The following is a 13,358-nucleotide window of genomic DNA, read 5'->3' as shown; positions in this document are numbered from 1 at the left end:
CTAGCCAACCTAAACCCTCTTCAGTTCTCTTGGAAACCCCCCATCTCCAGAATCCAGCCATCCTGGTGTCTCCCCACCCCTTTCCCACCCAGCTCTACAGGTCCCTAAGAATATGCCTCTGCCCCCACCTCCTTCATCCCTTCTTAAGGTTCCTCACCTTTCCCCTTCTCTCCATGCTGACATCTCTGGACTTTCTCCAGCTTTCCATCATCACCCCCCACCCCTTCTTATGTTCTCTATTCTTTTCCCAACACCAATCACCTCCAAACTACTCTCTTCCAGAAACCTCATCCGCATATATAAATGTCTACATCTTTTCAATTTCTTCCCCTCCCCATGACCTCAAGCTTCCATCCCATTCTCCGGCATCATAGCCCCCACCTCTCCTGCTACGTGTCACCCCAAGCTTTAGTCACCCCTCCTTGTCACATATCTCACTACCCCCCAAAGCCCCCACGTAGCTCCATTTTCTCAATGTACCCCTATTAGACCAATTTCTGCCACACACCAACAACCTTCCACTTCCTCTCTGCTACAGACCCCCTCGGCCCCAAACTTCTCCAGTCTCCCCCCTTCTCTGCCCTTAAAACCGATAGCCCCTCCCACCTAGCCCTCTCCGGTTCCCCACATTCCGCCTCGGCGAACCCCTCCCCGCGCCCCAGCCCCCTCGGCCGGCCTCGGCCAACTCACACAGCGCCTCCCCCTCTCCGGATCCCCCTCTCTCCCCCCCTCGCAGCTTGCCTCGCGCTCCCTCCCTCGCGTCTCCCTCCTGGCCCCTCTCTCCTCCGTTCCTCCGCGCTCCCTCCTTCTCCCTCTTCCTCCCTTCTCCCATCCCCCTCTCCCAAGCTCCCTCCCTTCGCCGTCCGCTTTCCTGTGCGAGTCGCCGGACGCGCCGCCCAGCCCGCCCGCAGCCCCGCGTCGGGCCGGGGCCTCGGGCCGGGACCCATTTAGGGGGCACCGCTGGCCTCGAAGAGGGGCTAGGAGGGGGTGAGGCGTGGGGGACGACAGCCCGGGAAGGGGCGGGGGCCGCGGGCGGAGGCCGCCTAGGGGGGCCGGGGATCGCGCGAGTGCGGGCTGCGCGGGGCGGGCGCGGGCGGCGGGCGGGAGGCGGCGGGTCAGAGCCGAGCGGAGGGCCGGCCGGGCCGCGGGGGCGAGCGGCGCGGCGGGGGCGGGCGGCGCGGCCCGGGCATTCCGGGCGGCCGGGGGGAGGTGGCGGGCCTCAGGAGGGGCTGAACGAGAGCGCGGACCGGGATCTGCTCCGAGGGGCAGGCGGGCGATCGGGGCCAGGTGGGGGAAAAGGGGGGGGATGGGGGCCGCCCTCCGGGGGGGCCGGGGCCGTCGTCGCCGCCGTCGCGGCGGCGACTGAAGCCGGGAAGAGGAGAGGGGGGCGGGGGAGCGGCGGCCGCCGCCCCCCGGAGGCGCCGGAGCCCCGAATCTCGCTCGGAGCCAGCCAGCCGTCCCGAGCTACCACCAGGTAAGACCTGCTGCCGTCCCGGCCTCGGGCCCGCCCGGGTTCTGGCCCGCGGCTCCCCACCCCCCACCCCTCCCAGTTCCCCCTCCCGCCGCCGCCAGCGCCTCCATTTGTTATTTTCCCGACCCGGTACCCCCACTGCGGGCTTTGCCCGGGCTGAGGCTGGGGTTGGGGGGGTTCAGGGGGTGGGGCCGGACCCGGAGGAAGGATGGGGGCCCGGGCACCCGGAGGACCGGGAAGGTGGAGGGAGGTGGGAGGGTCTCTCAGGAGGAGGGCTGATGGGGCAAGAGGGTAGCCAGGACCCAGGGACCAAAAGAGAAGCACCGAGGTGGAGGGTTGGCAGAGGAAAAAGGTGGGGGGGATGCCCGCGAGGGGGCTTCGGGCGAAGGCAAAAAAGGAATGGAGATATGGCAGCGAGGTGGGGCATTAGGGCTCCAGGAAAAGGCCCAGAGCCCGGGTTTCAGAACTCGGGGTTGGGGGTGCAAGGTATAGAAGGGAAGTGAGAAATGGGGAAGGGGTGTGGTAGGTGGAAAGAGAGGATTGTAGCTGATGAGGGAGAATGGAACCTGGGGAAAGGGAGGCTCTGAAAGGGCCGAGGAGAGGTCCACCTTCGAGAAGCAGCAGCAGAGGTGTTATTGGGTGGAAGTGGGAAGTGGATGCCTTTGTGATTCGATTTTCTTTCGCCCACTTCAGGCCACCTCTGACCTTGTTTTTCCAATCCCAGCCACAGTTACTTCTTGGAGAGGAGCCCACTGGGGTGGAGTAGTGTGGTCCCCCTAGAACTAATGAGGAGGAAGATGGGACCATTGAAGGGAGAGTTAGGGAGAAAGGGTTTCTGGGAGGGTGGAGAAGGAGGAGAGAATTGAACAATCTTATAGGCACTCCAGGCAAGTTGTGACCACCTCCCTCAAATCCCCCTAGAGCTGTGGTTTCTGTGGAGGGGGTCGTATCTTTAAGATTGCTCTTTGTGCAAGGGCTTGTTTCCACGGGGCAGGCACTCTCCAGCTCCCTTCCTGGAGGGTGCCATGGAAGGGTAGGAGTTGCTTTGGCAACTGGAGGGGGAGTGGCTGGTAGATGGACTCCTGGGATAGACTCTTGAGGGGCAGGTTCTACCATTTTGTTGCCATAGTAGTGATCCAGTGGGATGTCCTATAGGTGGGGGTTCAGGATTTTGATGGACCTCAGCCTTTCACTCTCTCGTTGGGACTCTTGGTTTGTTCTGGAAGGTGTTTCTGGTGCGGCTGGTGGATGGGAGGTTCCCCAGGGGGTCCACCCACCTTCCATCCAGTAGTCTGTTGGAACAGGTAGACATGTTATTTTCAGGTCATAGGTGTTGCTCCCGGTTCCTTCCCCTAGGCATGGTGAGAGCATGGGAATGCTCCTGTTGAAGTTACACCATGTTTCGGTAGTTCTTTCTGGCCTCTGCCTACCTTATTATTAGGAACTTTTTGTATTTGGTAGTCCTTTTGCTTCTTTGCACTGATAGTCTGACATTTTCTTAAGCTTGAGTCTCCCTGAGTCTCCCTCTCCCTCTTTCCCGGACATCATGATAGTGACCCCTGCCCTCAGCTAACCTTCGACCTTCTATTTCCCTGACTTTGTGGGAGGGACTGGGCTCTCCAACCAGCCCATCCCTTGTGAGGGTGGCCCAGGGGAGAGGGCAGTGGAAATACTCCGGAACAGGAGCCAGGATAACTGGGTCTAGTCCTCACTGTACCTCTAACTGTGGCCTTGGGTCAGTCACTTCTCTTTAAGTCTTGGCTTTGTTGTAAGATGAAGGGGTTATAGATAAGATGATTTCTGAGGCCCCTCTGACAACCTGGCATTCTAAAAAGGCTTAGCTTGGTTCATTGTTCTCTAGGAGTCACTTTGGACTGGTTTGTTAGTCTGGCAGGTCTGGGCCAGCAATCCTGAAATTCACCCTGCAAGCCTTTCCCAGAAAGCCTTGTGTCTCGATTGTGTATTCCCTCTGACGTCCTTCTCATATTTCTCCCTTCTTTTCCTGTTCTTAGAGATTCTTTCCCTTTTTCTCACTTTTGCATCTCCCCAGTCTGGTATTTGTCATTTTTCTTTTGCAGTAAGGCTGTGAAGGGGAATGTGCATAGTGTGTTGCCAGATACACAGTAGGTGTTCTTGAAGTATTCATTCCACTGACAGGCTACTAGGGCAAGATGGAGTATAGCTCACCTTGATGCTAAAGCATGCCCTAAGTTCAGAAACATCATGTACAGCCCAACCCTAACTGCTCTCCCCTTGCCACTCCTTTCCCCCAGGATTACCTACACTTTTATGACTGCTTTTCTCCTTCAAAGTTACTCACTGATAATTTTATCAGATTTTATCTGTTTAAAACAGTGGCAGTAGGGGGAGGGCATCCTTATTGCTGTATTTTTCAGTTCCATTCATGCATTTCTCTGAGCTTTTGGATCTCCTCGCTCTGACTTGGTAAATGGATTCTGAGATTGGGGTGAGACATGGGGACTCTCCTCTAGTGGGGCTGGCAAAGACACACCAGTCACAAATAGTCATCTTTGCTGTGCTTTTGTTGAGTTTGTTTTCCCCTTCTCTTCTGTTGGGTTTTGTTCTTTGGATTTTGAGGGGGTTTGACAATGTCTTAAAACCCATCTACATAACAATTCCAAAATGTGGTACTAGTTGTAGTTGAAGAAAGATGGCCGGTTTGCTGGGCAGAGCATGGGTTTTAAGTTCAGCAGACCTGGAGCTGTGTCTCAGCTCTTTGTGACTCTAAGTAAATCATTATTTAAGTTTTCTGTAAAGGTTAGGTTCACTCCTCACCACCTGTCTCGGTAGAGTTCAGCGGAGATGAGTAATAAATAATTACTCTGTATTCCTTGGGAGAAACATGCTATCGACTGTGAAAATGCCATTTACCTAGCCAGGCCTCTGCCTCAGTAATAAGTGGCTAAGTTTACCCTGTTCCTACCAAAGCCAGCAGAATTTTATTCGAAAAGACCTACTGAAGTGAGTGGGCTTACAGGTCAATGGCAAGGACAGAACAGAGCACCCATATATATGTGACACCAGTGGGAGAAAACGGTGGGAACAGACTGTTTTTGCTCTCAAAAGACTTCATGGTCAATAATATGGAAGAGATGTGACACTTAGCTAGAAAAACAAACAAGTGTGAGTGAAAATAGCTGGCTGTAGATAAAGGTACAGATACAGACAGGTGGTGAGGTGTATGTCCCTGTCAAAGCCAAGTGGGGGTACAGACTCAGAAACTGGTAACTTTGTATTATTGTATTATGTGCTCACTGATCCTCACTGCTTGGGTTGGTAAAGTGAAAGTCCTGACTTTCTAGCCTAAGGGAACCCAAGCACTAGACAGGGGGCCTCAGGGGGGCTCCCAGAAATGAAGTTCTGCACTTTGGGAATACCCAGGTTTGGGCTTGGGATTGGTAGGACTGTGTGCCTTTGTGTTAGAGAACAGGACATTCTTCTCCCACCTACTCTGATGTGAAAAGATTCTTTTCATATCTCTGGGACTGATCTGAGCCTTCTGAGAATTCTCCCCCCTCCCTCCCTCCCCAGCTTCTGATGAGACTATAGCAAAGTCTAGAAGAAACAGCATGGGCTTTGAAGTCAGGGAGACGTGGGTTTGATTCTGGTGCTGTCACAGGCTTCTGTATATTCATCACACAAAGTTGGGCAAATCACAATCTCAATCTTTGAGCCTCAGTTTCCCCACCTGTATAATGGAAACAAGAATACTGGAGGGTTGATTATAAGTATTCTGTGAAATTGTAAGGGCTTGACATAAGACAGCACTCAGTAAATGACTTACTATCACAGATACCTTTTTTTTTTTTTTTTTTTTAAAGATTTTATTTGACTGGGGTGCCTGGGTGGCTCAGTCATTAAGCGTCTGCCTTCTGCTCAGGTCATGATCTCCGGGTCCTGGGATCAAGCCCTGCGTCCAGCTCCCTGCTCAGTGGGACGCCTCTTCCCTTTCCCACTCCCGTTGCTTGTGTTCCCTCTCTCACTGTCTCTGTCAAACAAAATCTTAAAAAAAAAATTTTTTTTTTGAGAGAGAGAGCATAAGCAGGGGGAGTGGCAGGCAGAGGGAGAAGGAGAACCAGGCTCCCTGCAGAGTAGGGGGAGCCTGATGTGGGACCTAATCCCGGGACCCTGGGATCATGACCTGAGCCAAAGGCAGATGCTGAGCCACCCAGGTGCCCTGAGCTACATATCTTTATGCTTCCTGGTAAGGTTCTGTGGAACTCATGGACACACAGGTATTTCCTAGGTATCATGAAGGGTAAATAATGTGACCTCACAGGTCCATCTGAATTTTCTACTTTCTCCAGAGATGAAAGAGATGATGTTGCAAGCAAAGTCTGCTTCACTTGTAGATAGCCTGGGTGGCCCGCGGGGCAGGCCAGCAATGTCTTGGAAGCTTGTGCCTCCTGGCCCAAAGGCCCAGGGCTGGGCTGCGATAAGCTCAGTGATATCCCCTTCGGACACTGTTCCCCAGTTTGGAGACTCTGGTGGTCTCTTCTAACAGGCTTCACTGAAAACAGATCCTGCAAGTTCCAGGTGCCTGCACTGGACACTTGGGAGATCCTGCTGCCTGCTTCCCAGACCACAGCTGTGGGGAACTTGGAGGGGAAGCAGAGAAGTTTCTGTATTCAGCTGCCCAGGCAGAGGAGAATGGGGTCTCCACAGCCTGAAGAATGAAGACACGTCAGAATAAAGACTCAGTGAGTAATAGCTGAAATTAGAGACCTGAATGATGAAGGTTGGAGGAACTAGGGGTGAGGGCCTGGAGAAGTAGAACAGAAATAAGACACACCATGAAGTTAGGTGCTTCCTTCCTTCTCCCTCAGATGTCAATGAGGAGTGGACGGAAGAAAGAGGCCCCTGGGCCCCGGGAAGAACTGAGATCGAGGGGCCGGGCCTCCCCTGGAGGGGTCAGCACGTCCAGCAGTGATGGCAAAGCCGAGAAGTCTAGGCAGACAGCCAAGGTATTCTGTCCTTGGGTCCTCCCACAGGATGCCCAGGCACTGGAGCTGAGGGTGTATGTGTGTGTGTGTTGTGGGGGAACTTCCTGTCTGGCAGAGGGTGATGGTGGAGGCTTTGGGAGGTAGAAGACAGGGATTTTCTCTTTTTTCTCTAACAGAAGGCCCGCGTCGAGGAAGCCTCCACCCCAAAGGTCAGCAAGCAGGGCCGGAGTGAGGAGATCTCAGAGAGTGAAAGTGAGGAGACCAATGCACCAAAAAAGACCAAAACTGAGGTGGGAGACCCTAGCAGCCATCCTGATGCATTTTCTGACCACTGTTAACTGAAAACTTCCTTTCACTCACGATTCCTACTGGAATCTCACCTGGAATATGAGAGGCCTGGTGCTTATTAAAGGAGTCCTGTCTGTAACATGTCAGACAGGGATGTAGCTAGGCCACTAGATGACCAGGCAGGGCCAGAGGGGACTGGGAGTGTCGGGGATTCTAGGCTTTTTTCCCAGGTCCTGGTTTTCATGAAGGGGCTGGGGAGGAGATTAAAGGTGAGAGGTCTCAAAAGGAAAATGCAGGAGTGGTCTTTTTAAAAACCACAGGTTTCTGGCATGTGTAGTTAATGGGGTGAAAGATGAGAAGAGGGTGGATATAAGCTGGTGGAAGACTGGGATTTGGGTTTAGCTGTGGATGGGGAGAAGGTGCTTGAGATGGACACTTGAGGAAAGAATGGAGTTTCCCAGGGAGGGAAACAACACTGGCTGAGAATGTGGGGAGAGGGAGGGAATCCCCACATGGTAGGTAGGTTGAGCAAGAGTATTCATCACATGGTACAGTGGTATGTTGGGAGAAATGATTTTGTGCAAGGGAGGCCCCAAATGTAGGGGGAGCAAGGAAAAAGAAAAAAAAACTGGTCCTCCTTCTTCTGCAGCAGGAGCTCCCTCGGCCACAGTCTCCCTCTGATCTGGATAGTTTAGATGGGCGGAGCCTCAATGATGATGGCAGCAGTGACCCTAGGGATATTGACCAAGATAACCGAAGCACGTCTCCCAGCATCTACAGCCCTGGAAGTGTGGAGAATGACTCCGACTCGTCTTCTGGCCTGTCCCAGGGCCCAGCCCGCCCCTACCACCCACCTCCACTCTTTCCTCCCTCCCCTTCACCGCAAGACAACACCCCCCGACAGCCAGAGCCTGGCTTTGAGCCCCATCCTTCTGTGGCACCCACTGGATATCATGCTCCCATGGAGCCCCCCACATCTCGAATGTTCCAAGCTCCTCCTGGGGCCCCTCCCCCTCATCCACAGCTCTACCCTGGGGGCACTGGTGGAGGAGTTTTGTCTGGACCCCCAGTGGGTTCCAAGGGGGGAGGGGCTGCCTCTTCAGTGGGGGCTCCTACTGGGGGTAAACAGCACCCCCCACCAACCACCCCCATTTCAATATCAAGCTCTGGGGCTGGTGGTGCTCCCCCAACAAAGCCACCTAACACTCCAGTGGGTGGTGGAAACCTGCCCTCTGCTCCACCACCAGCCACCTTCCCCCATGTGACACCAAACCTGCCTCCCCCACCTGCCCTGAGACCCCTTAACAATGCCTCAGCCTCTCCTCCTGGCCTGGGGGCCCAGCCACTACCTGGGCATCTGCCGTCTCCCCATGCCATGGGGCAGGGTATGGGTGGACTTCCTCCTGGCCCAGAGAAGGGCCCCACTCTTGCTCCCTCACCCCATCCTCTGCCACCTGCTTCCTCCTCTTCTGCCCCAGCCCCCCCAATGAGGTATCCATATTCATCCTCTGGTAGTAGCTCTGCAGCGGCCTCTTCTTCCAGTTCTTCGTCCTCTTCCTCTGCCTCCCAGTACCCAGCTTCCCAGGCACTGCCCAGTTATCCCCACTCCTTCCCTCCCCCGACAAGCCTGACTGTCTCCAATCAGCCACCCAAGTATACTCAGCCTTCCCTTCCATCCCAGGCTGTGTGGAGCCAGGGTCCCCCCCCACCTCCTCCCTATGGCCGTCTCTTAGCCAACAGCAATGCCCACCCAGGTCCCTTCCCTCCTTCAACTGGAGGCCAATCCACAGGCCACCCACCAGCCCCAACACATCACCATCACCACCAGCAACAGCAGCAGCAGCAGCAGCAACAGCAGCAGCAGCAACAGCAGCAACAGCAACAGCAGCAGCAGCATCATGGGAGCTCTGGGCCCCCTCCACCTGGAGCATATCCCCACCCCCTGGAGAGCAGCAGCTCCCACCATGCTCATCCTTATGCCATGTCTCCCTCCCTGGGGTCTCTGAGGCCCTATCCAACAGGGCCCGCACACCTGCCCCCACCTCACGGCCAGGTGTCCTACAGCCAAGCAGGCCCCAACGGCCCCCCTGCCTCTTCCTCCTCTTCCAACTCCTCCTCCTCTTCTTCCTCTCAAGGATCCTACCCATGTTCACACCCCTCCCCTTCCCAGGGCCCCCAAGGAGCCCCCTACCCCTTCCCGCCGGTGCCTCCCGTCACCACTTCCTCGGCTACGCTTTCCACGGTCATTGCCACAGTGGCTTCCTCGCCAGCAGGCTACAAAACAGCTTCCCCACCTGGGCCCCCGCCCTATGGAAAGAGAGCCCCGTCCCCAGGGGCCTACAAGACGGCCACCCCACCGGGATACAAGCCAGGGTCGCCTCCCTCCTTCCGAACAGGGACCCCACCCGGCTACCGAGGCGCCTCGCCGCCCGCGGGCCCAGGGACCTTCAAGCCAGGTTCGCCCACTGTGGGGCCAGGGCCCCTGCCACCTGCCGGGCCCTCAGGCCTGTCATCCCTGCCTACACCGCCTGCGGCCTCTGCCTCCGGGCCGCCCCTGAACGCCACGCAGATCAAGCAGGAGCCTGCTGAAGAGTATGAGACCCCCGAGAGCCCAGTGCCCCCGGCCCGTAGCCCCTCGCCCCCTCCCAAGGTGGTAGACGTGCCCAGCCATGCCAGCCAGTCAGCCAGGTGAGCCTCCAGGCCGGGGTGCGGTTGGGCCTGGAATTGGGAACGACAGAGCGAGGCAACGGAAAGAGCGGTGCGGGGGAACCCCACTCGTTTTCGTGGTGCTTTCTGAAGTACTCCAGAACTTGGCCTCGCCCTCACGATCTGCGTGGGCGGGCTTGGGGGCAGGGTCACCGCCGGGCCGATCTGGCAGCTCGCCGGGGCTAAGCGCGCGCCGTCCTCGCGCCTGGCAGGTTCAACAAACACCTGGATCGCGGCTTTAACTCGTGCGCGCGCAGCGACCTGTACTTCGTGCCGCTGGAGGGCTCCAAGCTGGCCAAGAAGCGGGCCGACCTAGTGGAGAAGGTGCGGCGCGAGGCCGAGCAGCGCGCGCGCGAAGAAAAGGAGCGCGAGCGCGAGCGGGAACGCGAGAAGGAGCGGGAACGCGAGAAGGAGCGTGAGCTGGAACGCAGCGTGGTGAGTGCGTCACTACATGCGCCATCCGCCTTTCTGGCCCTTTGCGCCGCGCAGGGTGGGTTGGGGAGGGGGGCGTCATTGCGTCCCCTTTCGGAACGGAGGAGGCACGGCAGCCCGAGAAATCGAGACGGAAGGATTCAAGCGGGAGGAATCCTCGCATTCCTGGGTCTGGGGGAGGACAAATTGAGATCAGAGTATCTGCAGATGGTAGGAGGAGCCAAAATCCAGGAGAAAGGGTTAGGGAAATTCCCGCTTAACTGAGTTCTAGTAAGGTGAAGCATTTTGATTTTCAGCTGGCGAGACAAATGAGTAGCTCAGGACCAGCTGCCTTTTTCCAGACCTGCCGTTTTGACACTGTTTTTCCCCTGTATTCCACAGAAGTTGGCTCAGGAGGGCCGGGCGCCAGTGGAGTGTCCATCTCTTGGCCCTGTGCCCCATCGCCCTCCGTTTGAGCCGGGCAGCGCTGTAGCTACAGTGCCCCCCTACCTGGGTCCTGACACTCCAGCCCTGCGCACTCTCAGTGAATACGCCCGACCCCACGTCATGTCTCCTGGCAATCGCAACCATCCCTTCTACGTGCCCCTAGGGGCAGTGGACCCGGGGCTCCTGGGTTACAATGTCCCGGCCTTGTACAGCAGCGACCCAGCAGCCCGGGAGAGGGAGCGGGAAGCCCGTGAACGAGACCTCCGTGACCGCCTCAAACCTGGCTTTGAGGTGAAGCCCAGTGAGCTGGAACCCCTACATGGGGTCCCAGGGCCAGGCCTTGATCCCTTCCCTCGACATGGGGGCCTGGCTCTGCAGCCTGGCCCACCTGGCCTGCACCCTTTTCCTTTTCATCCGAGTCTGGGGCCCCTGGAGAGAGAACGTCTAGCGCTGGCAGCTGGGCCAGCCCTGCGGCCTGACATGTCCTATGCGGAGCGTCTGGCAGCTGAGAGGCAGCATGCAGAAAGAGTGGCAGCCCTGGGCAATGACCCGCTGGCCCGGCTGCAGATGCTTAATGTGACCCCCCATCACCACCAGCACTCCCACATCCACTCCCACCTGCATCTCCACCAGCAGGATGCCATCCATGCAGGTGAGGCTCCTACTACTTTCTCTTGGTTCCTGGCAAGTGATTGGGCTTTTATGTTCCTCAGGCCAAGACTTCCCTCCTCTAAAGTCTGGCATGAGCCTCTTTCCGGAGATTGCTCCCCTGATCTTTGGCACCCTGTCATCCCCCATCTTCTCATGCCCCAGCCTTGCCACAGGGACTGTAATAATGCACAACCTACCCCACTTCAGAGTCTAGCATTCCACGCATGGTAGAGGAAACCTTGGAGGGAATGCTACCTTTCTGCCCTCAGACCACACCTCCCAACCCCCTTCACATACCTGTTTCCTTGCTCCTTTGGGTTAAACTCTGTTACCATTTCTTGTGATCTTTCCTCCTTCCAAGTGGAGGTGTTTTCCCCATCTCTAGATCTACAGCCTTCCAGAAAGAGCCCTTATAGCTTTGGCTGGGGGTATCTTGGGTACTAATGAGCTTTATTTACTGTCCTTTTGCCATATTATTGTCCAGAACATTGCCAGATCTAACCTTACAGTCCTGGTCATTCTGGGCTCCCTTGTGCTTTCTCTCTTAACCTTCTGTATCTCTTCCTGTCTTACTTCCTAAACTTTCTAGTTCCCTCTATCTCCTTTAAGCCATCCACATCTCTTTCCTTTTCCTCAGACCCCTCTGACAAACTGTAATCTCCTGTTATTTGGCCTCTGTGTGTCCCTGTGTTCCTTACTCCAGTAAGGTCTTGTCCTGGCCACCCACCAGTCCCCTAGTTCTTCCTTTGCTCTTCCTTGTTCCTCACTGGGTCTTTCTGTGTTTGATTGTCCATCTCTTCCCGGCTTGGATCCATTTACCCATGTGCGTGGTTTTCTCCAAACTTGCCTTTTGGTGACACCTTTCTCTTTACCTTCTAGCCTCTGCCTCGGTGCACCCTCTCATTGACCCCCTGGCCTCAGGGTCTCACCTTACCCGGATCCCCTACCCAGCTGGGACCCTCCCTAACCCCCTTCTTCCTCACCCTCTGCACGAGAACGAAGTTCTTCGTCACCAGCTCTTTGGTAAGGATGAAGGTGGGGATGGGGAGGATCTGATGAGATAAGGGCAGGAAGGAGGAGATTGGGTGGTGGGATGGGCCTCTTTGGGATTGGGGAAGGGATGCAGAGGTACCCAGAGGAGCTGGGAATAGAAGGAGGGCTGAGGCCCTGCCCAAGAGAGGTGCGGGTTGGAGTGCCAGGCGGAGGTTTGAATCCTCTCAATTGCTGGCAACTTGCAGGACTGGCTTTTCCCTATAAGTGTTTTAGTCTCCGTCGCCTCTTTAGCTAGCTGTCTCCCAGTCCAGAGTAAGTGCTCAGCATTCCCTCGGTCCTGTGTCTCCTGCCCTTCCTGCCCACAGCTGCTCCTTACCGGGACCTGCCAGCCTCCCTCTCTGCCCCAATGTCTGCAGCTCACCAGCTGCAGGCCATGCACGCGCAGTCGGCTGAGCTGCAGCGCCTGGCCCTGGAGCAGCAGCAGTGGCTGCACGCCCACCACCCGTTGCACAGTGTGCCGCTACCTGCCCAGGAGGACTACTACAGGTGCGTTGGCTTCCTGGGGTGCGGAGGGTCGGGCTGCGGGTTCCTGGGCGGGGAGCCCCTGCCCCACCTTCCAACTCTGTGACAGGGGGCCTGGGCAGGGTTGACCTCAATCTCATGGCTCTGCTCTTCATCCCCTCTCCACCAGTCACCTGAAGAAGGAAAGCGACAAGCCACTGTAGGACCTGCCATCAAGAGAGCACCCATGGCGCCTGCATCTGGACCTCCAAGGCCTCCCTCCCAGCCCGCCCCCCAGAGCAGAGGAGGGAGGAGTGTTGCTCCTTTGCAGGGTTTCAGCAGCTGGGCAGAGGGAGGGAGGAAGGGACAGAAGAAGGCCAAGGCTCCTGTGGTAGGCAGAGGTGGGGAGGTAGCGTCGGGGTGGGGGCAGAAAGCGCACAGTATCTTGGACCAGGTCCCTTTTTCCTGTCCCCCTGCTTTCTTCCTCCCCCGTGCCCAGCCCTCGGTGGCCACCGCCCCTCCCCCGCCCCGTTGGTGTGATGATTTCATCTGTTAGATGTGGCTCTTTTGCGTAGCATCCTGTGCTGCCCCTGCCCGTCCCCAGTCTCTGTGCGCGCGCCCCTTCTGCGATGTATGCCCCTTGCCCCTCCCCCACATTAATAATTTATATATATAAATATCTATATGTCGCTCTTTAAAAAACATCCCAACCAAAACCAAACAAAAACATCCTCACGACTCCCCAGGAAGATGGCTGTGACTGGTTCTTTGCGGGCTCTGGGGGCGGAGTTGGGGGTGAGGTGGGGGGTGAGCAGTGCCTGGAGAGAAAGCTGTGGAACAGGACTCCGTGGGTGTAGAGACGTGGAATCGCAGAGGAGCTCTCGGCAGGACGCAGGTGCTCCGCTGGAGCGGTACTGCGGAGCTGT

At 56.7% G+C, this 13,358-nt stretch overlaps 1 protein-coding gene across 2 annotated transcripts; it reads left to right on the top strand.

The window, feature by feature from the left end:
* Positions 1-1,324: 1,324 nt before the first annotated feature.
* On the top strand, positions 1,325-13,181 carry ATN1 (atrophin 1). Of its 2 annotated transcripts, none has more exons than XM_082742595.1 (10): positions 1,325-1,474; positions 5,997-6,192; positions 6,319-6,456; positions 6,612-6,725; positions 7,373-9,411; positions 9,642-9,864; positions 10,243-10,939; positions 11,818-11,961; positions 12,297-12,477; positions 12,623-13,181. In XM_082742595.1, exons 2-10 carry the CDS (start codon positions 6,166-6,168, stop codon positions 12,654-12,656), a joined length of 3,597 nt encoding a protein of 1,198 aa, XP_082598721.1. In that variant the 5' UTR covers positions 1,325-1,474; positions 5,997-6,165; the 3' UTR covers positions 12,657-13,181. The 2 variants fall into 2 exon arrangements, with proteins under 2 accessions (XP_082598721.1, XP_082598722.1); XM_082742596.1 differs by having other exon boundaries at positions 1,338-1,474; positions 7,376-9,411.
* Positions 13,182-13,358: the final 177 nt, after the last annotated feature.

The sequence above is a fragment of the Mustela nivalis genome, assembly GCF_964662115.1.
Source record: "Mustela nivalis genome assembly, chromosome: 7".
Lineage (NCBI taxonomy): Eukaryota > Metazoa > Chordata > Mammalia > Carnivora > Mustelidae > Mustela > Mustela nivalis.
The sequence above is the reverse complement of the archived record's forward strand: the minus strand, read 5'-3'. Positions and strand labels throughout refer to the sequence as shown.